General features: G+C 35.3%; 5 protein-coding genes and 1 long non-coding RNA gene across 7 annotated transcripts; 5 read left to right on the top strand and 1 right to left on the bottom strand.

Moving 5' to 3' along the window:
- The first annotated feature begins 1053 nt into the window (after positions 1–1053).
- LOC121765080 lies at positions 1054–2088 on the top strand. Its single transcript, XR_006042716.1, has 4 exons — positions 1054–1420; positions 1499–1571; positions 1691–1762; positions 1843–2088. It is a non-coding gene; the product is annotated as an uncharacterized LOC121765080 (long non-coding RNA).
- A 3094-nt stretch (positions 2089–5182) lies between these two features.
- Positions 5183–9893, top strand: LOC121763476 (pentatricopeptide repeat-containing protein At5g65560-like). Of its 2 annotated transcripts, XM_042159496.1 has the most exons (8): positions 5183–8119; positions 8201–8254; positions 8347–8542; positions 8678–8864; positions 8947–9000; positions 9084–9163; positions 9259–9498; positions 9618–9893. In XM_042159496.1, exon 1 carries the CDS (start codon positions 5262–5264, stop codon positions 7923–7925), a length of 2664 nt encoding a protein of 887 aa, XP_042015430.1. In that variant the 5' UTR covers positions 5183–5261; the 3' UTR covers positions 7926–8119; positions 8201–8254; positions 8347–8542; positions 8678–8864; positions 8947–9000; positions 9084–9163; positions 9259–9498; positions 9618–9893. The 2 variants fall into 2 exon arrangements, with proteins under 2 accessions (XP_042015430.1, XP_042015429.1); XM_042159495.1 differs by having other exon boundaries at positions 8201–8542.
- LOC121764488 (telomere repeat-binding protein 2-like) lies at positions 8822–9690 on the top strand. Its single transcript, XM_042160500.1, has 6 exons — positions 8822–8864; positions 8947–9000; positions 9084–9163; positions 9259–9367; positions 9465–9498; positions 9618–9690. Exons 1-6 carry the CDS (start codon positions 8822–8824, stop codon positions 9688–9690), a joined length of 393 nt encoding a protein of 130 aa, XP_042016434.1.
- A 4668-nt stretch (positions 9894–14561) lies between the features above and the next one.
- On the top strand, positions 14562–19011 carry LOC121766047 (telomere repeat-binding protein 4-like). Its single transcript, XM_042162375.1, has 10 exons — positions 14562–14731; positions 15671–15819; positions 15894–16656; positions 16807–17013; positions 17095–17148; positions 17247–17326; positions 17421–17662; positions 17781–18104; positions 18214–18277; positions 18659–19011. Exons 2-10 carry the CDS (start codon positions 15739–15741, stop codon positions 18854–18856), a joined length of 2013 nt encoding a protein of 670 aa, XP_042018309.1. The 5' UTR covers positions 14562–14731; positions 15671–15738; the 3' UTR covers positions 18857–19011.
- A 1739-nt stretch (positions 19012–20750) lies between these two features.
- Positions 20751–22931, top strand: LOC121763700 (ribosomal RNA large subunit methyltransferase E-like). The gene is made up of 6 exons (XM_042159757.1): positions 20751–20852; positions 20987–21073; positions 21186–21248; positions 21333–21434; positions 22346–22595; positions 22672–22931. Exons 1-6 carry the CDS (start codon positions 20781–20783, stop codon positions 22779–22781), a joined length of 684 nt encoding a protein of 227 aa, XP_042015691.1. The 5' UTR covers positions 20751–20780; the 3' UTR covers positions 22782–22931.
- A 413-nt stretch (positions 22932–23344) lies between these two features.
- LOC121763468 (protein FIZZY-RELATED 3-like) lies at positions 23345–26693 on the bottom strand. The gene is made up of 10 exons (XM_042159490.1): positions 26005–26693; positions 25100–25222; positions 24881–24985; positions 24625–24804; positions 24488–24550; positions 24205–24399; positions 24021–24122; positions 23877–23939; positions 23703–23771; positions 23345–23587 (listed from the first exon to the last, which is right to left on the bottom strand). Exons 1-10 carry the CDS (start codon positions 26533–26535, stop codon positions 23534–23536), a joined length of 1485 nt encoding a protein of 494 aa, XP_042015424.1. The 5' UTR covers positions 26536–26693; the 3' UTR covers positions 23345–23533.
- Between the last annotated feature and the right edge of the window lie 577 nt (positions 26694–27270).

Genomic DNA, 27270 nt, shown 5'->3' with positions numbered 1-27270 from the left:
GCACGGGTTTTAAGAAATTTAATAGAAAGTTAGTTGAAAAAGTTAGTGGATTGTGGGTCCTACTTTTATATATTAGTTTTATAATAAAATGTGAGTAGGAATGGGTTAGTGGAATATGAGGTCCACTACCAAAAATGGTAAAAAGTGAAATGAGACAAATTTTAGGAGACAGACGAAAATGGAAAAATGAGATAAATTTTCAGAGACGGAGGTAGTAACAAACTTCGACAATTGGGAACATGAAAGCGCTACCGACTTTCGACATTCGGAACAATTCTTTCATTGGTAAGCACATTCTACTCTTTCCTCTCATATATATACTCCTATCAATTGCAAATTTACAATCACTCTGAATACTTAGCTTGCTTGTTCTTATGTTTTTTTCGTCTACCATATTTATTTGTACTAGTTAGAAAAATAGAAAATTACTTTGATAATGTTTCTATTAAATCATAAACGAAATTAATGAAGGGCCTTTTGGCTGGCGGGAAAGTAATATCATGATTTTTTTTTCTTCAAATGTTTTCGCTTTTGCAAAAATAAAGCTCTATTTTTGTAAAACTGAAAAATTTAAATATCCAAATTGTATTCAATAAAAACAGTACAATTTTTTATTTACTTTATTCAAATAAAAAAATCAAAATTGTATTTAAATATTTCTAAACTATTAATGCCTCTGTCCAAAAAAAATGGACGTAGCTAGTTATGTATGTCATGAGTTTTACTATGCAATTGATAAAGTAAGAGGTGAAATTTATTCTCCACTAATAATACTTTATTTATTTTCTCTCTACCTCTTTCTAACTTTACCAATTTTGCATTAAAACTCGTGCTAAATCCAAAGTGCATATTCTTTGGGGACGGATGAAGTATTAATTAATTATAAATAACTAGTAGATATGATATTCTTTGGGGAACGGATGGAGTATTAATTAATTATAAATAACTAGTAGATATGATAAATGATTGTTTACTAACATGCATAATATATAGTTTTTCTCTAATCACTTTTCTAGTAATAACAATGTACATTATTAAAGTACGTACTGTAGTAATACTAATAATACAGTAACAGTTATTATTAAATTAATATTTTACATTTTTTCATTGATTTCGTATTTTTTGAATGCTATTAATTGCACTTTCGATGTAGTGACTTTATACGTTCAAATGTACTCCCTATTTTTAGTTCTGGCGATAAAAGTATTATGTTCAACCTAAGCTATAAATATCTATTGCGATTCTTCACGATCTAAAAAATTAAAATAATTCACTATAATATTTTAGAATAAATTTTATTTATATTATTCTCTATTTAGAGTTTTATCTTTCTAATAATTTGTTTCAAGCGCAATACCTTCCACTATTGGAAATCTATCAAACCTGCAAGAAATAAGCCTCGCTTACAACAACTTAAATGGTAAGTTTCCATCCTCCATCTTCAGTTTGACATGCATGTATCCCTTGAATTTTGTAACACTTAAATTTTAATTTTCAGGTCCAATACCATCCACTATTGGGAATCTAAGCCAATTTAGAAGATCTTAATCTCTTATCCAACGAATTAAATGGTGAGCTTTCTATCCACCACATGTACTATATAAAAAAAGAAAGCAATTAGTTGTGAAATTAAATTTCTTATATATGTGCAAGCAATTTGTATGAATATGAGTATTTGTATTATTTTCAGGTACAATACCATCTAGCATTGGAAATCTACAATATGTGTTTCGTCTACGCCTCACATTCAACAAACTAAATGGTGAGCTTCTATAATGCTATATGCTTTTTTGAGATGTAAAGAAAATTGTTTCATGTGTTTCTCTTCATACCAACTCTCAGGTCTAATACCTTCCAGCATTGGAAATCTATCAGAAATGTCTTCGAACAATTTGGTTGGAGTAATTCCAAATGAAATGACAAGGTTGGCATTTCTTTCGAAATTAAACCTTTCAACGAATCATCTGGTGGGACGCATACCACAATCTAACCAGTTTTCCACATTTGAGAATGATTCATATGTGGGAAACTTGGGGTTACGTGGAGTTCCGTTGATGAAGAAATGCGGAGAGGAGACTAAGCCAAAACAAGAAGAGGAAGAAGATGATAACGATGATGATGAATTTATAGATGGATTTGGGTGGAAAAGTGTAGTGATGGGGTATGGATGTGGAGTCATAGTTGGAATTGGTATGGGCTGTTGGATTATTCGATATGGAAAGCTAAAATGGTTTGTTGAGGTCTTTTTTGGTGTTGGATATAATATCAAGAAGAAGAGGAGACGTAACATAGCAAGACCAACACCGAGGAGAAGATGATTCCAAGACAAAAAAAAAAGGTTGCTCTTTCTTGTGTACTTTCCTTTCTTAATTTCTTTTTCCTCTCTTGGCTATAGACTTATTAAACTCTTTTTAATAAATATCCAATTGATACTGGCCATAAAAAAGCTTATGATTAAGTTGTTTCAATTTTTTAATATTTTATTTTTAATTAATTCATTCATAATGTACGATCCCACAAGCCGTACTTTCTGGATTTGGCACTGCACACCGCCACACACATTCCTTCTTATAATTTGTCACAGTTTGACCCGGCATGAGCTTTGAATAAACTAATAAAATTTCAAACCCATATACTAAGTCATATTTGTCATATTTTATGATATATATATATATATATAATTATTCATATCAGAGAAATAATATTTTTATGTATCGTTCCAATTTTATCGGATGTCCATGAAGGGACAGAGAAAATAATATAGGCATCGTTTGGTAGTTATGTCATGTTTCGACTAGACATGATACAATTTGTGATAGTTATCATAGTTTCGATTAATTAATTTATCTTGATTGAGTGTTTGATAGCTTAAGATAATTATGAGTTATATTATTTAAGTGTTTGGTACAACAAGTTACAAATAGGGATAAAATTATAATTGTCAAAATTATCCTCATTAATTTAAGTTAATGACTAAACTATCCTTGAAGAATAATTGCTCTTTTCTATGGCACACTCTCTCTAATGACAGATCCAAAAAGCAGAACTCGTAGGGTAGAAAATCTAATTAAAAATATTATAGTATAATAATAAATAATTATATATATTACAAATTAATACTCTCCCCGTCTCATAAAAATATGGGCATTGGATGTGGCACAAGAATTAAGATAAAATTGGTAAAATAAGAGAGAGAGATGAGAATGGTATGGTAAAGTAAGAGAGATGAGAAGAATGATAGTTAAAGTAGAGCTACATTATTTAAACGATATAACTTTCCAAAAATGGAATACACATATTTTTGTGAGACGAACGAAAATGGAAAATACATATATTTTTATGAGACGGAGGGAGTATTATATTGTCTTTTTTAAGGCATGGTAAAAAAACACGTCACACAACTTTATATATTATATTGCTTGGACTAATATAAAAATTTTAATATTTTAAAATTTGTGATATGTTATGTAAATTGTTTTAATCATTTTTATTATTTTAAGTACGCTTTTGTTAACTTCTGATTATACCAATAATTTTATTTGTAATTTTGTAAATATTAATATTATTTTTAACTAAAAATGGATGGGTAAAAATGTACTTTACTAAAATTAACTAGGGCCCCGTTTGGTAGCTATGTTACGATTAGATAAGAGGATTAATCCGGTTTATTTGTGCATTTGGTAGCTATGTTAATAAACTTAACAGCCCGTGTTTTGTATCCGGCCCGCACAAAGCCCATTAAAAAATCTATGTTTCAGTCACATATGTAACCACCCATTTTGACATGTTAAGGATACCTAGTTAATTTTGCAAAATACATTTTTACCAATAATTTAAAAATTTCTAGCCCTAATCCAAAACTCCATTTCTCTCATTCTGCCTCCCTCCCTCCATTCCGCCTCCCTCCCTCCATTCTTTCTGGCGACTCAAACATCCGGTGACTCCATTTCTTCCGGTGACTCCATTTCTCCCGCGACTCTATTTATGATTCAAGGTGAAAATTCGAAAAAAAAAATAAAACCTCATATATTTTTCGACAAAACTAAGCCATAAAACTTACAATCAAAGGGAAGCTCCTGCGATTGGATGAGATGAGGCAAGCAGAAGTAAACCCAAAATGCACAAGCACTCAAAGTCCTCATATAAAAAACAGGAACTCCAGCTTCCTCCGCAGTTTCAAGCACGAAGCTCAAGATCCCATCGCTGATCACACAATCGATAGGATCTTCATCGTCGGCGAGGAGCTCTTTGAGAGAGGGCTATGCTGTTGAACTGAGCGAATCGAGCCAGTCCTTGACGTCGAAGGAGCTGGGGCAACAAAAGGATTATTAAGTAATTAAATAAAATTAATGAGGATAATTTTGACAATTACAATTTTAATCCTTATTTGTGACTTGTTGAACCAAACACTTAAATAAGATAACTCACAATTATATTAATCTACCAAACACCCAATATATATTTCTTAACTAATTGAAACTAGGATAAGTATCATGAATTCTATCGTGCCTAGTCCAAACATGACATAGCTATCAAATGGGCCCTAGATATGTGACATAGGCAAATGGATAGTTACAAATGTGATTGAAACATAGGCTTTTCTGTGGGCTTTGTGCCGGCCGGATACCAAACACGGGCTATGAAGATTGTTAACTTAGCTACCAAATGCACAAATAAACCCAAATTACTCCTCTTATCTAGACGTAACATAGCTATCAAACTGCCTCTTAATGTATATACAGACTTGTTATAAGTAGCTTTCTCATCAAATATTGCTTGTGAGTTTGATTTGCATTTAGAGGACTGTTTGGATTAAATACAAAATTAATACTTACTCTAATGAAAATGTGTTTTGTTAAAGCTATAAAGTTTTTTTTTCCTTCTTCCTAACATAAAAATTTAATTTGTATACAAAAGTGATTAGTATATGAATTTAATCTAAATATTAATCTACAACTTAACTATATTCAATTCGTTTACTATTCTTTAATTTTTATAGAAGTTGCTATTTTAATTTAATCAAAAATTAATTTAACTAACATTCAGGATAGTATATAAATTTAAATAATAAAATTCGAACGTGCTATTAATAATTTTAGGTCTTACTGTATTTATTTATAGTACTACAAATTTAAGATATTACAACTAAACCCAAATTATTATTATCTGGGCTTAATTTCAAATCCACAACGCCCTAAATTCTTTGATTCTTCCGAACGCCTCCCCAAATCCATGAATGAATCTCAGCTTCTAATCCAAAAATGAACGGCGTTTTCAGCTCCGCCGCCGTCCGTTTCCACATCAGAATGGTACGAGCCACCTCCGCCGTAGCATCAGGTCAGTCCGTCCTCTCCTCATTCGCTCTCTCATTTTCCAGCCAACACAAATCTCAAAAGCACAACAAATTGATTCCGATTGTCTCCTCTTTCCTCTCTCAACACCCTCACCTCAATTCTCACATTGCCCTAAATTCATTAAATTCCCCCAACTTCCAAACTTATGCTGCTGTTTTGGGCGTTTTGGTCGATTATAAATGGTTTGGCGATGCTGAGGAAATCCGCATTTTAATGGTTAAGTCATGTGAGACGGAGGGGGATGCGAGGCTGGCATTGGCCATTCTGCGCGAGATGAATGATAACGGTTTTAGGATTCATCTTCTGTGTTACAACGTGCTATTGATGTCATTGGCTCGATTTGTGATGATTGATGATATGAAGTCTGTTTACGAGGAGATGTTGTTGGAGGATAGAGTATCGCCGAACGTGTATACTTTTAATACCATGATTAATGCTTACTGTAAATTGGGGGATGTGAAGGAGGCAGAGCGTTATTTATGTATGATTCTTAAGGCTGGTCTAGAGCCGGACGCGCATACTTTCACATCGTTCATTTTAGGACACTGTCGGACAAAGGATGTTGATAGTGCGACCAAAGTTTTCGTGAATATGGGTTGTCAAAGGAATGAGGTTTCATACAATAATTTGATGCATGGTTTGTGTGAAGTTGGGAGGGTGGATGAGGCCAGGAAGCTTTTCTTGCAAATGAAGGACGATCACTGTTTTCCAAATGTTCGAACATACACTATTTTAATCGATGCTTTGTGCAGTTCAGATAGGAGGTTGGATGCTTTGAGTTTGTTTGAGGAGATGAAGGAGAAAGGCTGTGAGCCAAATGTTCATACTTATACTGCAATCATTAATGGTGCATGTAGAGATGGTATGTTCGATGATGCAAGGAAACTACTTGGAACTATGTTAGATAACAGGTTGATTCCTAGTGTAGTTACTTATAATGCTCTGATTAATGGGTATTGCAAGAAGGGAATGGTTGATGCAGCATTTGAGATATTTAACTTGATGAAGTCAAACAACTCTACTCCAAATGTACGCACATACAATGAATTAATTTCTGGATTATCTGAGCAGAAACAAGTGCACAAAGCAATGGCTCTCCTTGGTAAGATGCTGGAGCAAAAGCTTTCTCCTGATCTTGTCACTTTTAACCTTTTAGTACATGGACAATGTAAGCAGGGGGACATAGATAGTGCTTTTCGCCTGCTTAGGTTGATGGAAGAGAATAGCATTGTTCCTGATCAGTGTACCTATGGTCCTATCATTGTAGCTTTATGTGACAAAGGGAGTGTTGACAAGGCGTTGGACATATTTGAATCCCTCAAAGGGATGGGAATAAAAGCGAATGAAGTTACATATACTGCTCTAATTTCTGGATTTTGTACTGCTGAAAAGGTGGACTTTGCCTTACAACTATTCAGGAGAATGTCCACTGAGGGTTGCCTACCAAACTCATACACCTACAATGTGGTAATTAAGGGATTGTGCAAGGTGAATAAGCTATCTGAAGCTTTAATTTACTTGGAAAAAATGTTGGACACTGGCATGAAACCTACAATAGTTACTTACTCAATTATCATTGAGCAAATGTTGAAAGAATTTGAGTTTGACAGAGCTTATAAAGTTTTGAACCATATGGTTGCTATGGGGTGTAAACCTGATGTCTGCACATATACTTCTTTCCTTCTTGCTTATTGCAACCAAGGAATGTTGAAAGAAGCTGAGGATGTGATGGCTAAAATGAAAGAAGAAGAGGTCCGACCAGATCTGATGGCTTTCACTGTACTAATTGATGGATATGGGCGTTCGGGTTTTCTCGATCTAGCTTTTAGTACCTTCAAGTCTATGATTGCTGCTGGATGCGAACCATCTGATTATACTTATTCGGTTTTAATTAAACATCTTTCTCAAGAAAAGCTAGTCGACAGAAGGGATGGAGTAGATCAAGAATTTAAGCCAATTAGTGGCTCCATTAATATTGCCGATATCTGGAAAATTATGGAGCATGATACTGCTTTTAAGCTTTTTGAGAATATGGAAAAGTATGGCTGTGCACCAAATATAAAAACTTATAATGCACTCATTACAGGACTTTGCAGAGAAAGACGCGTCGAAGAAGCCTGGAGGTTGGTTGATCATTTGAAACAGCGTGGGATGTCTCTTAATGAAGACATGTATAACAAACTAGTGGATTGTTGCTGCAACTTGAAAATGTACAAGGAAGCTGTGGATTTAATTAATGTCATGCTCACTCATGAATTATTACCACATATAGAGTCCTATAAATTACTTGTTTGTGGGTTATATAATGAGGGAAGTGATGAGAAGGCTAAGGAAACCTTTTGTTGGCTGCTTCACTTTGGTTATAATTATGATGAGGTGGTGTGGAAGGTTTTGATTGATGGGTTATTGAGGAGGGGCTTTGTAAAAGAATGCTCTGAGCTATTCAGTGTTATGGAAACAAGTGGTTGCCCCCTTAATCCTCAAACTCATTCCATGTTAATTGAGGGTATTCATAACCAAAAAAGGAGGACAAGTAGCATGGCTTTTTCGGGTTTTCCGGGAATGGAGTGAAGTCGTTTTACCATTATAGGAAGAGGATTTATACCCAACTGAGATGTCTACAAGCACCCATCAAAATAAGTAAACTGTTTGATCACATGAGTACAGTTGCACGTGATCAGCAGGCCAGTAGTAATAGCATTTCTAATTCACCCGAGAAGGGGGTGTGCATGACAAGACTAATTTGGGCTTCATGTTGGAAAGAGGTCCTCTATCATTCTTGTCATTTGAAATTCTTGCTGTTGATATTATATGCATATCTAAAAAAGTATTGTTAAATTTTGCAGTGACTGGTGCATCAACTACAGTGAAAGGCCATAAAAAAGGGAAGGATCCTCATGGTATTAGAATTATTTCTCCAGAACTCTCAATTTTGTCTTTTATCTCTCTTCCATGAAGAAGTTCTTACACTTGTGGCGTCTCTTCTTTAAAGGCTGAGCAGCGGAATACTGTAAAAATAGAAATTAGCGATGATGATGATAATTGTTATGGGTGTAATTAACTGAGCACCAAGTTTAGGCCCTTTAGGCCACAGCTGTGCACCGGTCACTGAAGAATAAGGAAGATGCTGACATCCAAATACCGGAATATGGCTCCAAAGATAGGGAGTTGTGAACTCTATAACCTTAGTAAGTGGTTGCTTGCTTGCTTATCTGAGTTTGAATTACTCAAGTTGTCTGCATTTTCAGTAATCTAGTTTGCACGAGCAACTGTCCTTATTTAACTAACTGTATCCCTTCCTGTATGCGTTTTTGGGTTTTCAGGGGATGGAGTGAAGTCGTTTTACCAAAATATGAAGAGAATTTATACCCAAGAGAGATGTCTACAAGCACCCATCAAGAAAAGGAAACTGTTTGATCACAGTAGCACAGTTGCACATGATTGGCAGGCCAGTAGTAATAGCGGGGATGTGCATGGACAAGAGTAATTGGGGCATCATGTTGGAAAGAGGTCCTCTACCATTCTTGTTATTTGAAAATTCTTTCTATTGGTGCTATATACATATCTAAATAAGTATTATTAAATTTTGCAGTGGCGGGCGCATCAACTCCAATGGAAGGCCATAAGAAAGGCAAGGATCTTCATGGTATTAGAATTATTCTTCCGGAACTCTCAATTTTCTGTCTTTTATCTCTCTTTGTTGACATGAAGAAGTTCCTACTCTTTCAGTGAAGTTCATCATTAAGTCCTTCAAGGTACCGGAAATTTATATTGAAGTCCCTGAAGCCACTAGTGTTGGTTCTCTGAAGGTTTGTGTCTGTTTTTTTTCCTGATATGTTACTCTGTGCGGGGTAAATGTATCCAAACAAGTATTAAGTTATATACTATCCTGTATCTTTTTTAGAGAACCTTGATGGAGGCAATTACTGCTATTCCTGGAAATGGAGTACGAGTTGGGGCAGTTCTTCAAGGGAAGAAAGTTCGAGATGACAAAAGAACTTTGCAGCAGGCTGGTAATTCTCAGAATAGCGATCTTGAACCTCTGGGTTTTACATTGGAACCGAGTTTTGCAAGTATTTGCTCTACCATGACTCAAAAAACTTACCTCAGTATTTCCACGAGATGCAGACGAGGAGTTAATGAGGTATGATATTTCTTAACCCTGCATATCACTGATCTGATCTACTTTGGGGGCAGAAGTTATTGTATAATATCTAAATTCCTTACCGATTTTACGTGCTTCTTGTTTATCATGATCTCCAGGTCTCCTGCCACTCCAATGGTTGATTCAGGGATTTCAAATGCCTCAGTAGATCCCCCTTTTATAAGTAGTTGATGATGGTGTGGTTACCAGTGATTTAAAGCTTGAACTTTTCTATTGTGGACTTCATTTCTTGTTTTGTTCAAGTTACTTGAGTGTATGAGCATATGAGGTTTGTAAATAATAGTAATGCCTAAAAACTTATTGATTGTTTGAAAAAACAAATATTCAATTGAGGTTATCGGGTTAAATTAATGGGAATTTTTACCGTTACTGTAGTAGGGAGTGATCAATTGCTAACTCAATCTCTAGTGGTTAACTATAACTAATTTAATACCTTAAGATTTTAGAAATCTAGTGGTCTAAAATTTGTCGCGTCTAATTTTTATTTTTATTAATTAAATTGAAATATATAAAAAAACTATCAAATTAGGGTTTTGGGTGAAAATGTCAATATAGTGTTTTGAAAATATCAATACAATGCTTTGAGAATGTCAACACATTGCTTTAACAATGATATTCTATATTTATTATATTGATATATTTTATATACTATACTGATATTTGTTGTTGTACGGAAAAATTGATTTTTTTTGAATTTTTTTTCAAATTTTGACATCGAAACAAATGCAAGTGAGATCTCGTTAGAATCCTTATGAAATTATTTTTAATTTGATATATGTTGTGCGAAAAAATAATTTAAATCGAGAAAGTTATATGCGTTTTAAAGTTATGTGATATTTTTCAAAAGTTAATTACAACTAATTTGTTGTAAATTGACCTTAATATTCATATTGACATTTTTTATTGATTGTATTGATATTTCGGGATTGATGATCTAGGCCCTCAATTTGTATATCTAAGGGCTATTATTAAATTGTAGTTAGCAATTAAGTATTGAGTTAGCCATATAACTCTATACTATAGTAAGTCAATAGTTAAAATTACTACTGTATGATGTAAAATTATAACACATTTAGCTAGTTGATAATAATAATTTAATCAAACATTTAATTTAAGTATAAAATACTAAGGTGGCCGCTCTTTTTTACAATTAATAAAAAGACATTGGCACTAAAGTACGGCATATTTTTCTTTAGACACAATTTTCAATATTGCTTGCATTGAAATCCACTCTTTAACAAAAAATCCTACTATAACTTAAACATCAAGAAAATTTCAGTTTACTCATTAAAATTAAATATTATTTTTGTAAACACTGATGTGATTTACTAACACTAAACATTTCAATTTTCAAGATGGAGCAAGTGATATAAATAAATATTTGATCGAGTAAAGTATTGTGGAAGGAAAAGAACGTGCCGAGTTGGCTTTGAGATCAAGTTTCATGTGCGTTTACGGGCTTTGCACCTAATTATGAGCTGCTAATATATTTTTTCATATATATTGAAAATAAATACACTTACGAGAATAATTGGTACATCATGAAAGGAATATTCAAAAGAAATGGAGTACTGATTGTTTAAATTATAAAATCTAGTTAAATTATTCAGTCCCATCCATGAGCTTTGAATATTGAATATTAAATTATAAAGTTTTTAAATTTTTCTCAATTATCTCATATGTGTACAAAATGACATTTTTGATGATGCATAAAATGATATTGTTTGATTAAGATTAGAAGGGAAAAGGAAAAGAAAAAGAAAAAGAAAAAGAATAGCTATGTTTTCTGATCAAACAACCTTTTTTAATTCCTTTTGAGCATCATCTAATACATTATTTTATAAACATATGGGACAATAAGAAAAAATAAAATTATTTGATTTAATATTTCATTTTTAAACCTTGTAAAACTAATCAGATTTTAACTAAATTTTATGATTTGTTAAAACTAGACCAAGGTTCATTAAATTTGAGAAAGTAGCCATTATAAATTCTACTATACAAATTTGAAGTTTTGAACACTATACGTACTTCTCAAATGTCATTGTGGAATTTATTATTACAAAGAGTATATAGGGTATATAGGGTTTAATAGTAGTCATGAATATATAGGGTATTAATATTAGTCAAATATGTTCATACTTTGACTCCATTATTTATATCTCCAAAATTGAATACTTCATTTAATCACAGTAATGGCAAACTCAGAGAACTTGAAATCTAATTTGAAAGTCATAATGTACTTATGAAACATTGAAAATGATATGATGGGATGTTGACCGTAAGAACGTCGCGAGGACTGCCCGAGACTCGGCTCTCCCGCACCTGCAGCCAAGTCACAAACGGGGGGCCGAGTTCCCCACCGCGCAGCTGAAAGGCGTGGAGGGTGGTTTGAGGCGTCAGGTAGATGGCCGGTATTTTTTTCAATTTTATATTTTATATTGGTAGATAACTATTGATTTTTCGCTCATTTATTCTGATTTTATACACATCACAATTTAAATAAAATTAAAAAAGTAAATGATGAAATTTAAAAAATATTACATAGTAGTAATAATTTTAAAATTCTATTAAATCACTTAGCTATTTCTTTAGAATAAAAAAATATACTACTAATAATCTAAACATTCTAAACGTACTCCTTTGCTACTTCTCATTAGTGAAATGCTATATTGACTACATTAGAGGGTTTGGGCTCATAAACTTATAATCCTTCAACTTAATTAATTAAAATTTATTACTAATTTAATTACGTTTAATACACAATCTAATCTGTAATTTAGGTACACACAATTAATTTAATAATTATATACTTCTGGCTGAACCTGCAAGCTTTTCTACAATTTCTAACTAAATATATTTTCCATCAATCTCAATTAAAATATCATATATGGAGTACAACTTTTCTAGAATTTTTTGTTACAAAAATTTGTTTACATCTTCCTATTTCAATGCACAAACCTATCTAGATGTTTCTCGGAAAAGAACAATGAAAAGACAAATCCACATTAGTTAAATCATGATAAAATTATATAATTCACTAAGGGCATCCACCATAGCTGGCCGCCCCCATTTCCCCGTCGCCCTGCCGCCTATAGTGCAGGCAGCATCCGCCCCGAGGCGGACGGCATTTATGGGGCGGAAGGTCCTCTGGCGAGAAGAGTGTGAGGACGCGCCGGGCACGCCTCGCCGCGCTTATAGGCGGGCCGGCCTATAGGGCGCCGGTCATCGGCGCGCCGGCCGCCCCCCGGAAATTATTTTTTTTAATTTTATTATTTTAAAAAATTATATTATAAATACCACTCCTCCACCACCCATTTTACACCCAGTGGGGGAGGCGGCAGAGAAGAGGAGGATGAACCCGATTCCGCCACCGAATAGACGGTGGCGGTGTTTTTATTTGTATTTTTTAAAATGTTCGTTGTATAATTTTCTCGGTTCCATAATACAACGAATATTTGGTCCCAATACTTTTTTTACATTTCAGTATTACCTCGGTTTCTAATTATTTACATTCCGATAATTTCAATTACAATTGATTTAAAATAAACGAAAAATGAAATAAAATGAAAAGTGGCTAAAAAAGTGGCGGGGCTATTGGAAGTGTCCGACTTATAGCTGCGGACACTTTTTTTTGTGGGTGCGGACGAATAAACTGGGGCTGTGGACAAAAAATGTGGCAGGACTATTGGAAGTGTCCGACTTATAGTGGATACCCTAATAAGTACTAAGTCTATTGTTGGAAAGAAATCAATCAAATCACAAGGGAATAATTCAAGAAGATATGAGATTGATATTGTGATTGATAATTACCGTGTAATAGGCAATTAGAATTAGGGTAAATCTTTACCTTATTTTGTATAGTCTATTGCCTATATATATATATATATATATAGGGATGTATACAATGAAATAAAATCAAGTTGAATGAGAATTAAACATTTCAACATCTATATTTTCCAAGCAAAATTTCAAAATCTTGATACGGAAAGAGATGATTAATCACCTAAATACAAGCTTTTTTGTAAATAAAGTTCCCCTATTAAGACCACTTTTGTCTGATCCAACTAAAGAAGAAACTGACTTCTCATTAATTCATGAAGATCAATTAATACACACCTAATTTTGAACAACCAAAGTGCAATCCCTAATCAATGCCAATAATCTCTATTGCGTGACAGTTTAGATCTAGAGCCCATTATTTTTCAGTTTCGGAGCAAAAAAGTATAGACTGTTATACCATTACTACTATACAACAAAACTATACATCTTATAAAATTCTTGCGATATGGTTATTAATTTTGATGTCATACATTATTAACAAAACACACTTAGTATAGCTAGGTATGAGTTGATCCTGATTAATGCACGAGATAAATATTTTGAGTTCAAACTGAACGTACTTTTAAATTTCTAATCTATTTGAGAGAAAGTATTATTTAAAAATTATTTAAACATTATTATGAGAAATACACACACACATATGCCACGTGACACATTCTATCTTATAGAAGTAGTAGATAGATAGGGTGGTGGTGGAAATAAAGATTTCGACAATTTAGCTTTTTTATATTTATCACACACAATTTTAATAAATTATAGACCAATCCAATTCTCTAAATATAAGATTTCACTGTATAGGCTTTTTCCAAACATTGTAAACTGAATTCTCTAAATATGTCTTATATCTTTCTGCAAATACATCAAATAAATATCACCATAATAAGTTGTGGATGGATTTCGACCAAATTGACAAATTTGAAACTAACATCCAATCAAAACCATGTCATAAAAGTCTACATTTCTAAAAAGAACTAGATAAATATTAAAAATACATGTCAATTCCACCTCATCCTTATCAATTCCTTTTTCATTGCCACATCAATTTACCCAATTCGTTTCAAGGATAAAATCAGATAAATGAAATCTTATATACTCATAAATCAAAATACTTTTAAAAATAAAATAGCATCTTATAATAAAATAATAATATAAATATATATAAAAGCACCAGCAACAACCATAACCCCTATCCCCTTTCATCATTCACACGAATCACACCCACAAAACCCCTCTGGTTTTCCCAAAACCCAAAAGAGGTTTTACCTGAGATTTATTGGCGTCACCTAAATTCGAAATTCTTGTTAACTGTATATATACAAAAAGGCAAAAGCAGGAGCAGACGTCCAGTATTTATCCTCTTATTCATCTGGTAATTGCTTTTTGTTTGTATTCTTCTTCTACAATTCTAATTGCGTGTGTTTTTGGTGCGCCATTTTTGGGCGTTTTTACCTTTCTATTCTCTTCGCCTCTGGAATTGAAATTCTGCTGGGGTTTAACCGATCCTGGTAAAGTTTGTTGTTTTGATCGTGATTTTCGAGTGTAATTGTGGAAATTGAAGTTGATCCCGCGGCGATCTGGCTAAATTTGTGGGTTTTTGGGTGATAGATGCGCTTAGAAGCGAACATTGGGGTTTTCGTTTCTGGAATTTGTTGCTTTGATCTCTTCGTTTCTGCTTTATTTTTGGCATGGTGTGAGAGCTGATCGGGCTCTGGAGTCGTGTAATTGGATCTGATGAGTGTTGATTTTTGATAATTTGGTTGCCTAGGGAGCTGCGGATGGAGAGAATTGTCTATTTTTGGGTTAGAATTGTTTTATTTCGTTTTGAGTCAACATATTTTTTGAGGCCTCATCTAAATCCGATGAACTGTTTAGAGACAGAAGATTTTGGCTGGATCGATCAGGAGAACCTTCTTTATTTTTCTAGCTGAATGATCTCGTTCAATTTCTGCTTTAACAGAAACGCAAATTCTCTTCTTTTTCTTTCTATTACGCTGCCAAGTTTGGATCTTAGATCTGACTTCTCGATGGTCTTTTCTATTATAGATTCCTTATGCTTATGTTTAGAAGATTGTTGAGTCTCTGTTTCTCTTGCGTTATGGATAATAGATTTTTCATATTGTTTTCTGAAATGGGACAGTACTTTCTTTTCTATCTTTCTATCTCTCTCTCTCTCTCTTCCATGGATTTTAATTCCACATTGATCACCTATGTTCTAGATTGTTACGAGTTTTTTGTTTACTTTGCTTGTATTTATGAATAGTTAAGTACTTGCTCTCTGATATGCTCTTGCATGGTGAATGTCTTGTAGGTTAAAGGTGGTTTGGAAACATCACATTTCTTAAATTGGAGATCTTGCAGTGGTATGCGTTCTAGAATATGGTACCAAAAAAGAGGTTGGATTATCGGCTCAATGGTATTCGATCCTTCATTATTCCCAAAGCTCCCAGATCAATCAGGGTAACCATGTTTCCCATGGCTTTCCATAATATTTTGTATGTGTCCTGCCATCTGATGTTTGTTTGTCATCCCAGAAGAGATGCCCACGCAAGAATCCCGTCGAGGACAACCAACTTTGTGCCTTCGAATTACTTGCAGCTGTAGCTGGGAAGCTGTTACAGGAGAGTGAAAGTTCTGTTTCAAGTAATGTAGAAGCTCATGCCGCCATTTTAAAAAATGAGAATGTGACGGAGCAGCATATGGATGAGCAAACTCCGAAATCAGAGACTGTTGACCATGGAAGTTGTGCTGAGAGTTCTTTTATCCCCGTTCAGGAGCCCGATCTCTCATTCGAATTCAAGGGACTACCACAAACAGATTATGGTTCTGTCTTGGAAAACATTTCTGTTGCCAGTCCTGAAGTCGTGAAGAAACTTGACTGTGGTTCGATACAGGAAACCTGTCAAGTCAATGATGCTGATAGAAATACCAACTGTGAAGTTAGAGTAGAGGGTCAGCAAGGTATGCATTCGGGGGATGACACTAATAAATCGAATGTAAAGGATCGTATTGGAGAGCGTGTGAATAGTAATATGCTAATTAGGTCAGATAGTGGTGTACAGTTTCCCTTGTACAGGGACCCCACTCCTCATACTCCACTGCAAAAGCGGTGGAATACTGTAAAAATAGGAATTAGCGATGATGACGATAATTCTTATGGGTGCAATAAACTGAGCACCAAGTTTAGGCCCTTTAGGCCACAGCCGCGCACTGGTCACCGAAGAATAAGGAAGATGCTGACATCCAAATACAGGAAGATGGCTCCAGAGATAAGGAGTTGTGAACTCTATAACCCTAGTAAGTTTGTTGCTTGTTTGAATTACTCAAGTTGTCCGCATTTTCAGTAATCTAGTCTGCATGGGCAAATAACTGTCCTTATTCAACTAACTGTAGTCGTCCTTATTCCTCTAACTGTATCCTTTCCTCTATGCTTTTTTGGGTGTTCAGGGAATGGAGTGAAGTCATTTTACCAAAATAGGAAGAGAATTTATACCCAAGAGAGATGTCTACAAGCACCCATCAAGAAAAGGAAACTCTTTGATCACAGGAGTACAGTTGCACATGATCAGCAAGCCAGTAGTAATAGCATATCTAATTCACCCGAGAAGGGGATGTGCATGGACAAGAGTAATTCGGGCACCATGTTTGAAAGAGGTCCTCTATCATTCTTGTTTATTAAAATTCTTTCTGTTGGTGTTATATACATATCTAAATAAATGTAGTTAAATTTTGCAGTGAGTGGTGCATCAACTCCAGTGAAAGGCCGTAAAAGAGGAAAGGATCCTCATGGTATTAGAATTATTCTTCCCGAACTCTCAATTTTTTGTCTTTTGTCTATCTTGGATGACATGAAGAAGTTCTTACACTTGGGGTGTCTCTTCTTTCAGTGAAGTTCAGCATCAAGTCCTTTAAGGTACCGGAGCTTTACATTGAGGTCCCTGAAACTGCAAGTGTTGGTTCTCTGAAGGTTTGTGTCCGTTTCTTTCCTGATATGTTACACTGTGTGGGGTAAATGTATCTGAACAAGTATTAAGTTTTCTACTATCCTACATCTTTTTTAGAGAACTGTGATGGAGGCAATTACTGCTATTCTTGGAAATGGAGTACGAGTGGGGGTAGTTCTTCAAGGGAAGAAAGTTCGAGATGACAACAGAACTTTGCAGCAGGCTGGCATTTCTCAGAATACTGATCTTGACACTTTGGGTTTTACGTTGGAGCCGACTTTTACAAATATTTGCTCTTCCATGACTCCCAAAAAACTTACCTCGGTATTGCCATGTGATGCAGACGAGGAGTTGATGAGGTATGATATTTCTTAACCTTTCATATCACTGATCTTATCTACGTCGAGGGCAGAAGTTATTGTATTATCTCTTAATTCATTACTGACTCGAAAACTTCTTGTTTATCATGTTCTCCAGGTCTCCTGCCACTCCAATGGTTGATTCAGGGATTTCAAATGTCTCAGTAGATCCCCCTTTTATAAGCAAAGTTGATGATGATGTGATTACCAGTGATTCTATGTCCTCCCCACATACTCGTAAAAATGAGACAGTGAATGGAACAGTTCCTGATTCCAAGGCATTAGTTCTAGTTTCTCCAACAAACTCAGAATCACTTGCAGTATCTCCAGCGAACCCCAAACCCAAAAAGAATGAACTGTCGCAGCGTAGAACTAGGAGACCATTCTCCGTAGGTGAAGTTGAGGCACTTGTTGAAGCTGTTGAAAGACTCGGGACAGGAAGGTAAGAATGTGGTACACAAACTCAGCTTGATACAGATATTGCCCATCAAGATTTACTTCTGATACATTCCATAAAATTTTCGTTTCCAATAATCCATTTGCCTATGCAGGTGGCGTGATGTCAAAATGGGTGCCTTCGAGCATGCAGATTATCGCACGTATGTCGACTTAAAGGTACGCTACTCATCATTCCGTTAGCTTTAGATGTGTGGCTGGTGCCATATTTTATGCCTATTTCAAGATATCACTTTAGGATATACTTGGTATTTTGCTTATAGTATTGTTTTATCGATCTTTGTAAGTCGTTTGGCCTTTCGGGTTTGTCTCTTTCTATTTTCTATTCCTGTCTGTTAGGATGTGATAATTTTAAATTTTCTTCATTGGACAGACTGTTGGGAATACAATATTACCAACTGAATCTCATGACTTAGTATATTAACATTAAATGGATCTTTCACATGGGATGCTGTGGATATGACTGATTGGGATTTGTTAATTCAGCATATTAATAACTAGCTTTACTCCCATGTGATGTGGATTTTGTTGTTTATACAGGATAAATGGAAGACATTAGTTCACACAGCTGGCATATCTCCTTATCAGAGACGAGGAGAGCCGGTGCCACAAAATCTGTTGGATCGCGTCTTAGCTGCACACTCCTACTGGTCGAAACAACAGGGGAAACAGCCTGGCGCCGCGGAACCCCTTAGAACTGTGGATCCTAGCAAGGAGGCGACGGTGTGTGGAGCTTGAAACACCCGAACTCGTAGTTACTGATGTATAAAGTAGAAAATTATGACGTTGGAGGTGTAAAGAACTGTTGAATTGTTTTCTAGGAATCTCACTCTCACTGGTGTTTATGTGTTGTACATGATTTGTGGAATAAGATGTAATTTTTTCTTCGTTAATGCTGATGTTTATTTAGTTTCGTTAGGGATTGGTTATTTATCTTTAGGTTTGTGTTCGTTGTAATGATTCTTTGATTTTACATTGCTCAGTTCTTGATTTAACCAAAGATATGTTATCACAAATGAATTTTTATATGTTTGTGAGAATGCGTTCTTGTTTTGAGTGCACATTATAATGTCAATCGGGATAGTCCAGCGGATTTCAGGTATGCCGGTGCGGGTTAAGATGGAGGCCAAATTTTCTTCAAATCAAATCCCTTTTTGCTAAAAGATGATTGTGATAAAATTCTAAATTATTTACTCCATCTGTCCTCAAACTCCGTCTCCAAAGAATATGCACTTTGGAGATGACACGGGTTTTAATGTAAAATTAGTAAAGTAAGAGAGATGTGAATATGCACTTTGGAGATGACACGGATTTTAATATAAAATTGGTAAAGTAAGAGAGATGTAGAGAGAAAATGTAATTAAAGTATTGTTAGTGGAGAATGAGTCTCCCCTTATTAGAGAGAAAAAACTTTCCTAAATTAGAAAGTGCATATTCTTATGGGACGAACTAAAAAGGAAAGCGTACATATTCTTGTGAGATGGATGGGGTATTAGATAAGTATAGGTGTGTGATCAAATACTAACTTATACAGTAACAACTAATAACTCAATATCAATTTTGTATGTTAAAAATATCAATACAAAGACATAAATTTATCAATCTTTCTTGTGTTGATAAATTATGTCTTTGTATTGATATTTAAATTTACATATTGTATTGATATAATTATGTCTTTATGCTAATAATTTTAATATACAAAATTAAAAATTATTAGTTATTACTGTAAATTAGTTAGTACACTAACACAATCTTACCTAAAGAATTGTTTAGTTTATATAAGCCTCATAACATCATCTATCGAGATATTGTTCTGGTTAGCATTATTTGTCTTATTCTATATATTTGTTTCAATTCTAATATATCAAAAGTTATTGTTAACGTTATTAGATGTACAATTTATTCAAAATAAAACTTCAATTTAATTATTTTCTCAACAACTTTAAACAAATTCATAGAAAACAAAATGAATGATGATATTAATAGAATTTGTAAATTAATACTATTAATAACAATTCTTAAGGTAATACACAAACTAAATAAAACAAAACAAAACAAATAACATTAATGTAAACTACACGAGAATGACACCACAAAATTGTTACGAATTTCAATTAGACAGTACTTTAACGTTTACAATAAAACAAACAAAACAAAAACAGGTGGAATATAAGTTAAAATGTTAGTGATAAAACAAACTAAATTGAAATATAAGTTGAACACAGAAAAATTCTTTTTTTAAGATAAATTATATCTAGTACCCTCGAACCTGCTATGCACCTCAAGATCGCTATAATATAGAAGCATCTCAAACTCACTATGCACCAACGAACTTAGCGAGTTTCGAAAATTAAGAGAAGAGTATTCCTTAAGTATCTACATGAAGTAATTGTCGTCTTTGAATTTACTTTCAACAAGTGGTGATCATCTTAAATTATCTTTTTTTCATGTGGTTATCATCTTGGAATGGTATATAGATGGTTTTTCTAATTCGAATGATGATCAGATAAACTAGTATACATTTAGAGTTAAGTGTTAAGCAGTAAAATTAATAAATTTATAATTAACATTTATTATTAGATTAAATAAATAGTTATACATTTATAACGAGTGCAATAAACCCTGTGAAAAACCCCCTTCCTCTTCCATAGCTCAGCAAGAAATGAGTGGAACTCCAGATTTCTTCTACAGGGAAGCTCAGCGCCTTGGTTATGTTGCTCGCTCTGCTTTCAAGGTATCTCCCTCTCTCTCTAGATTCCACATACTTGTTTCTCTCTCCGAATATCTGCCAGTAAATTATGTTCAATTAAACGAATTTTATCTGAAAAATTTGCTCAATTGCCGCTGAAATCGGATTGGGAATTTCAGCTGATTCAGATGCAGAAGCAGTACAAAATCATAAGCCCTGGTGGCTCTGTTCTCGATCTAGGCTGCGCTCCCGGTGCTTGGCTTCAGGTACATTAGTTTTAACTGTGTTAAAGATTGGATTTTTATTGTGAAGAAAAATGTGGTGTGATGATTTGTTTTGTGCGAATTGTAATCTGGTTTTGACTAATCTGTAATGCAGGTGGCATGTCAGAACTTGGGGCCATTGGAAAAGGGTGGAGCAGTTGTGGGGATTGATACTAAGGTTTCTTCACATTGTAGCTCAGAACTTATCTGGCTTATTGGATTGTGTTTATTTAGTTGATTTGTGGGGTGTGGCGCAGAGCAGAAGGTGAAGGTGCCGCCCCAACACTGTGATTTGAGGGTTAAAACTGTTTGTGGTGATGTTATGAAGCTACCAAGAGAGCAAGTTAGAGCACTCTCGCCTAAGGTATACGGCCTACTACTCGAGCTTTGGGTTTTCGAAGCAGTGCTGATATGCATACACTTTGGTTTCTTCTGATTGCTAGTAAATGCAGTTTGATCTGTTTGCTCTTAATTCGTTTTTTCTAGAATAATTTGTGTGGATGTTTTGGGCTGATTTAAATTGGTAAAGGGTGATATTCTGATTACTTGTACTAAAATGTATGAACTCCTACCAAAGAGCAAGTTAGAGCACTCTCTCTGTGTATGGCCTACTACTCGAGCTTTGGATCTTTGAATCAATGCTGATACACACTCACTTTGGTTTCTTCTGATTGCTACTAAATGCAGTTTGATCTGTTTGCTCTTATTCTTGTTTCTTGAATAATATGTGATTGCGAGGATGTTTGGGCTGGATTTACATTGGTAGAAAGGTGATATTTCTGATTATTTGTGTCTAAAATCTGTAAATTCCTACCAAAAAGTGCAAGTTAGGCACTCTCCCCTAAGGTGTACGACCTACTACTCAAGCTTTGGATCTTCAAATCAATGCTGATATACATACACTCGGGTGTCTTCGAATTGCTAGTATATGCAGTTTGATCTGTTTGCTCTTACTCTTTTTTTGTTGAATATACTACTCCATTAGTTAACGAATTGGGAAGGTCTGGAAAATGCTAAGTTGATCTATTTCAGAACTGTGTATCTAATGTTGCATGAGGGAGGGAGTTTTGTGCAAGATTGTCTTACGTGTCAAAACTAGTCAGACGGTACTCATTCATATGCAAAACAACGAACATAGACTTAGACCTGGCTATTGCTAGCCCAGAGTTTTGACTCGTTAGACGGTCTCACTGAAACTTTTGTGTAGTTAAGAATGAGTCTCGGACTGACCAAATAACACATGATTCCGATATGCATTTCATAATTTACTTGCAGCAAAAGGGGTTCTCCGTCATCCTATCAGACATGTGTCCCCTAGTTTCTGGAATCACAAGTAGAGACGCAGCTTTATCTGTGGAGCTGGGGATGCGAGCGCTTGACTTGGCAGTTGGAACGGCAGCTGCAGTGAACAATGCCCCACAGGAAATTGAATTAGACAGTTCCGGCTCAGCCCTGGATACCGGTCGTTTGCTAAAACCAGGAGGTCACCTTATCATTAAGCTTCTGGAAAGTGAAGATATAAAAGGTCTGCTTCTAATTCCTCATTCAACCTGTTCTCTTCAAGTTTCTTGCTGAACTCGTCTTTCTTGTTGATTACGCAGAGTTCAACCAAATATGCAAGCCACTCTTCAGAAAGGCGTCATGGTTGAGGCCTAAAGCAACCAGATCATGCTCAAGAGAGATCTATCTAATCTGCCAAGGCCTGCTTTGATAGCAGCAGATTGTTACTCATACAACATCTAGATTTTTCTAGATGTTGGCTAGGCTAGGCTAGGCTAACAAAGGGCAAATATTGTGTCAAAGAAAATGTGAAACTATAAATGCATAACATGGAACAATGCCATTTTGGCTATTTTGTGCCTTTGTTATTAAAAACCAATTTTGTTATTTTGAATTGCAATCTTCAAAGCCATTTAAAAAAAATGTAACTTAAGATTAAAAACCTCAAATAAATAATGCAATTAATAATTGCACAAACTTTACTGCCAATCGTATCATTCTACTGATCTATTCCTGCACAAGAAAAAAAGGGAAAATCACTTTACAATTTCACATCAAATAAAAAGGTTAAAAAAAATACAAAAGTGTTCCTTTTGTTCATGGTTTTTATAAAAGGATAAATGTCTTTTAAAAAGAAAATGATTCAACTGTTTTTCAAGTTCTGACTAATTTGCTACAAATTAAAAAATTAGGTCTTAATTGCAACAGCCAGACACACTTATCAAACACAAACTGATTTGTTTTGAATTGAAATATTCAAAAGTTAAAACTAAAAAAGTGTAAAAATTAGTATTAAATGCTCAAATAAATAAACAAATACAAAGAATAGATCCACATTTTGCTGCTACTGTGCACAAGTTGGGGAAAGTAAAAAAAGAAGAGGAAATTCACTTTACAATCTCCACATCAGATAAATAAAAAAATATATAAAAATGGTCTTTCTTATTTCCTATAATCACTTCGTCATCTGATTTGAGTTCTTCCTAAAGACCAAAGGCCAGTGTCCTTCACCTGTGCCTGAATGTCACAAACAACAAACAATTAGTTCAAAATTCAGTGCTGCCATTGTGTTGATCGCCTCCTTTTTGGCTTGAGCGTTTTGTAACACGTGAAAAAACATGTTGACACTTACAGGCGTTTTAACGGATGGAAAGACGTTCCAGAATCTGAGCGTCTCGTCTCCTGCTCCGGTGACAATAGTCTGTAAACACATACCAATTCAGGCCAAGTTATTAAAAGTGTCGCCACACGACATAGAGAAAGGCATTCGAAAAAACATGGTCAGTAACATTTGTTTGAATGATACCTGACCATCAGGAGACATTGCCAGGTACAATACCCTCAAACCATGCCCAGTTAGTGTTGCAACCTACGAAGAAATGGCACGAAGATGATTATGAGAGTTAGTTTGAGAAGACATGACACGATAAGGAAAAACCATCAATTTTACCTTTGACATAGTTGGATACTTCCACACCATTATCTGGTTCTGGGAATATCCGTGGGTGCTCACTATTTCATTGACATTCTTGCTCCAAGCTAAATTGCAAACCTACGAGAATCACTAGCTCGATTTAGGAAACGCTGAGTCTATATGTATGGAACAACCATCTTGTAAGTTTCTCAAGGCTAACCTGGCTTCCTGTGTCGACACTGTTTAGTTGATTGCCGCTCGTGGTGTTCCAGAAACGGATGCAACGATCTGCAGTTCCTCCTCCGGAGGCTAGAAGACCGTTCTGGTGAGGTGACCAGGTAATGGCTTTGACAGCAGCTGTATGCTCCGTTAGTCTCAAAATCGGCTGCTGGGAGTGCTGATTCCACACAAGTAACTGAATCCAACCAAAGTTTATTATACATACATCTTCAGTTGGTAGAATCCAATTTGTGTATGATTAAGATAGTGAATAACATCTATACCTGGTTGTCATTTCCACCGGATGCAAGCTCTCGGTCGTCATGGGACCACTTCAATCCACACACCTAATGTGTCCAAAACCTGGTTAGATCAACGGCTAACCAAGTTCTATATCTAGAGAGATGAAGAATGTGGTTACCTCGGATTTGTGTCCAATAAGCTTGCTGATATAATCACTTGGAACACGAAGATCGTGCTGAAGTATGTTCCTGTCTCTGCTTCCAGAGGATAATATCCGTGAACTCCATGCCAGTACTCCTGCTCTAGTTTGATGGCCGGACATTGTTCTTAGACGCTTGCACTGAGTCCCATCCCATACCTACCCCACAAATTACATATGAGACACTAGCAATCTTAATGCTATATCTTCGCAACAAACCTTTCAGCAAGATTACCTGAACTTGACCTAGACTTGTACCGACTGATATGTAAGAGCCCTCTCGTGTCCATTGGACCGAGCATACGCTGTCATTGGGTCCCAAGTCACACAACTTTGTTACCTGTCAATAAATGACCTCTCAGTTAGATGATTCTTGCAGAATGAAGATGGATACTAACAAGACAGAAAACAATGAAAAGCAGCCATTCAAGTCGTAATAAAATTTAGAACTCACTTTACTATTCGAAGCACTCCATAAGTAAACACAAGTTCCCAATCCCACAGCAAGAACATTCTGAGAAGACCAGTCAACCAAGTTCAGATAGAAATCATCTTGAAGCGATGGTGCATCAAGTACCTGCAACAATACTAATTGAATTGATTAACGATGCACTTGGTGACCTAAAAACCTTGAATCCTAAATCCCAAGTTCACATTCATAGCTCAAGGAAAATTTATAATTCAAGCTAACTATAAATACTTATGTATGATTCTCAGACAGAAAAGCTTATTTCATTGATGACCATAAACTTAATGAACACTATTAGAAAGCCATAATCTTGCTACTGAGTATACATTAGGTTTACATTAGCTCCATTTCATATGCTATGACCAATTACACATTTGGTTTAAATCTTCTAGTCTTGCCACTCAAATTCAGCACCGTTTCATATACACTACTCAGTTATTAGTGGAAAACATGAGCTGATTTATTAGGGTTCAAAAGCATTTATCAAAATCTCATAGAATAACATACATTGCTTCCACCTGTTGCAGAAACATGATCAACACAAAAGTATACCTTGTGATAGATCCACACAATTCAAGCTAACTATATAGGTATGGTTTCACCCAGAAAAGCTTATCCCATTGAAGATATTGGTCCAAACATCATAAACATAATGAACACTATTAGAATTCAGTCTTTACTACTGATTTCAGCTCCATTTCTTATACTAACACCAGTTACACATTAGGTCAATATCTGAACAAATTAATTCTTCTAGTTTTGCCACTAAAATTCAGCTCAATTTCGACTTCTATGCAGTAAAGTTTAACAACAAATTGAAAATCACAAATTCCATTACTACTATTTGTTAGTGAAAAACATGAGCTGATTAGGTTCACAAATAAGTGTACCTTGTGAGGCGTTTTGGGGACCTTCCTAGGCGGCTTAGGCGGCGTCGCCGCCTCCCCAGAACCCACACTATCCTGCCCCAAAATCGACGGCGAAAACGGCGAATTAGGCCCCGAGGAGTGCTGCTCCGTCTTAAACCTCAGCATGTTCTTACTCGGACTAATCGGGGAACCCGCTCCCCTAACACCACCCGAGCCAAAATCACCGGATCCGAAATCAGTCCCGAAGAGCTCCGTTTTCAGCAGCCTATTGTACGCATCGCTCCCGCCGCAGCCCTCCTTAACCGGTGAAGCCTTCTCGATCAGACCGAACGTGTGCAGCCGCGAAGAAGATCTGCAGGGGATGAATCTGTCGCTGCAGGAAGACGTCGATTTCGACGGCGACAAATTCGCGATGGTCCTCGGTGACATCGATTTCAGCGGCGACGCGAGCTTGACCGGAGATACGGAGGAGAGCGTCTTCAGCTGCAGAGACGTCTCCGACATCGACGCCGGCAGATTGAGGCCACGATTTCTTCGCTGAGCATTATCCATTTTTTTTAGAATTGAGCTATGAAGAAATTGGGGAAGCTGAAATTGATCGGTTTTGTGACAATGAAGCCCGTGGAAAAGGCCTCCTTGCGAAGGCTTTTGCTTTTCTCTGCGAAGAAATAGTGAAGAAAGTGTTAATGGCGGAAGAGAGAGAAAGAGAGGGAATAAAAGGCTCCTCTTGCCATAAAAGCAAAACTAGCCGTTACTATAAAATGGATTATTTATTGTTTAATTGGAAAATTATGTTTTTATGGAAGATTAGTTATATGTACGTTTATTATAGTCTTGTTTTTTTTCTTTTTCATTTACATTGTTATGATATTTTTCTAAAATTAGTATTTGGGTTATGCACGTTGAGGTTTTTTTAGGAAAAATTAGAAACTTGAGATATAATTAACTAACGAACGTGAAATAAAATTGACTGAAATACTCAATAAAAAGTGGAATTTCGGACTAACATCTAAAAAACATGATGCGATAATGTATCTGCAGCATGAGATTTCTTAAATGAGATTTATGTATTCACAATTATGTATGTGTGATATTGAGCTACCATCAAAATTGAGAATGAGATTTTGTATACGAGCCACCAACGAATTAATATAATAACGACCATGTGCCATATCCACCACAACTAGATATTCGGACCCTAATTATATTCGATTCAGACTCAACGGTTGAATAGGTTCTAGGGTACGTAATACACATCACATTTCAATAGGAATGATAAATCGTACA

This window comes from Salvia splendens, chromosome 14 (assembly GCF_004379255.2).
Source record: "Salvia splendens isolate huo1 chromosome 14, SspV2, whole genome shotgun sequence".
In the NCBI taxonomy this organism is placed as follows: Eukaryota; Viridiplantae; Streptophyta; class Magnoliopsida; order Lamiales; family Lamiaceae; genus Salvia; species Salvia splendens.
The sequence above is the reverse complement of the archived record's forward strand: the minus strand, read 5'-3'. Positions and strand labels throughout refer to the sequence as shown.

What these genes read in the sequence shown, in the direction of transcription:
- LOC121764488 (XM_042160500.1), top strand. Translation starts at nt 8,822, where the DNA reads ATGTGCATGGACAAGAGTAATTGGGGCATCATGTTGGAAAGAG. An exon ending in GGGCATCATGTTGGAAAGAG is followed by an intron (nt 8,865 to 8,946) that starts GTCCTCTACCAT and finishes TAAATTTTGCAG; the next exon opens with TGGCGGGCGCATCAACTCCA. An exon ending in AAGAACTTTGCAGCAGGCTG is followed by an intron (nt 9,368 to 9,464) that starts GTAATTCTCAGA and finishes AACTTACCTCAG; the next exon opens with TATTTCCACGAGATGCAGAC.
- LOC121763468 (XM_042159490.1), bottom strand. Translation starts at nt 26,535, where the DNA reads ATGGATAATGCTCAGCGAAGAAATCGTGGCCTCAATCTGCCGGCGTCG. An exon ending in TCCCCAAAACGCCTCACAAG is followed by an intron (nt 25,223 to 26,004) that starts GTACACTTATTT and finishes GTATTGTTGCAG; the next exon opens with GTACTTGATGCACCATCGCT. An exon ending in CCGGTGGAAATGACAACCAG is followed by an intron (nt 24,400 to 24,487) that starts GTATAGATGTTA and finishes GGTTGGATTCAG; the next exon opens with TTACTTGTGTGGAATCAGCA.
- LOC121763700 (XM_042159757.1), top strand. Translation starts at nt 20,781, where the DNA reads ATGAGTGGAACTCCAGATTTCTTCTACAGGGAAGCTCAGCGCCTTGGT. An exon ending in CTCCCGGTGCTTGGCTTCAG is followed by an intron (nt 21,074 to 21,185) that starts GTACATTAGTTT and finishes TCTGTAATGCAG; the next exon opens with GTGGCATGTCAGAACTTGGG. An exon ending in TTAGAGCACTCTCGCCTAAG is followed by an intron (nt 21,435 to 22,345) that starts GTATACGGCCTA and finishes ATTTACTTGCAG; the next exon opens with CAAAAGGGGTTCTCCGTCAT.
- LOC121766047 (XM_042162375.1), top strand. Translation starts at nt 15,739, where the DNA reads ATGGTACCAAAAAAGAGGTTGGATTATCGGCTCAATGGTATTCGATCC. An exon ending in AAGAGGAAAGGATCCTCATG is followed by an intron (nt 17,149 to 17,246) that starts GTATTAGAATTA and finishes CTCTTCTTTCAG; the next exon opens with TGAAGTTCAGCATCAAGTCC. An exon ending in GAAAGACTCGGGACAGGAAG is followed by an intron (nt 18,105 to 18,213) that starts GTAAGAATGTGG and finishes TTGCCTATGCAG; the next exon opens with GTGGCGTGATGTCAAAATGG.
- LOC121763476 (XM_042159496.1), top strand. Translation starts at nt 5,262, where the DNA reads ATGAACGGCGTTTTCAGCTCCGCCGCCGTCCGTTTCCACATCAGAATG.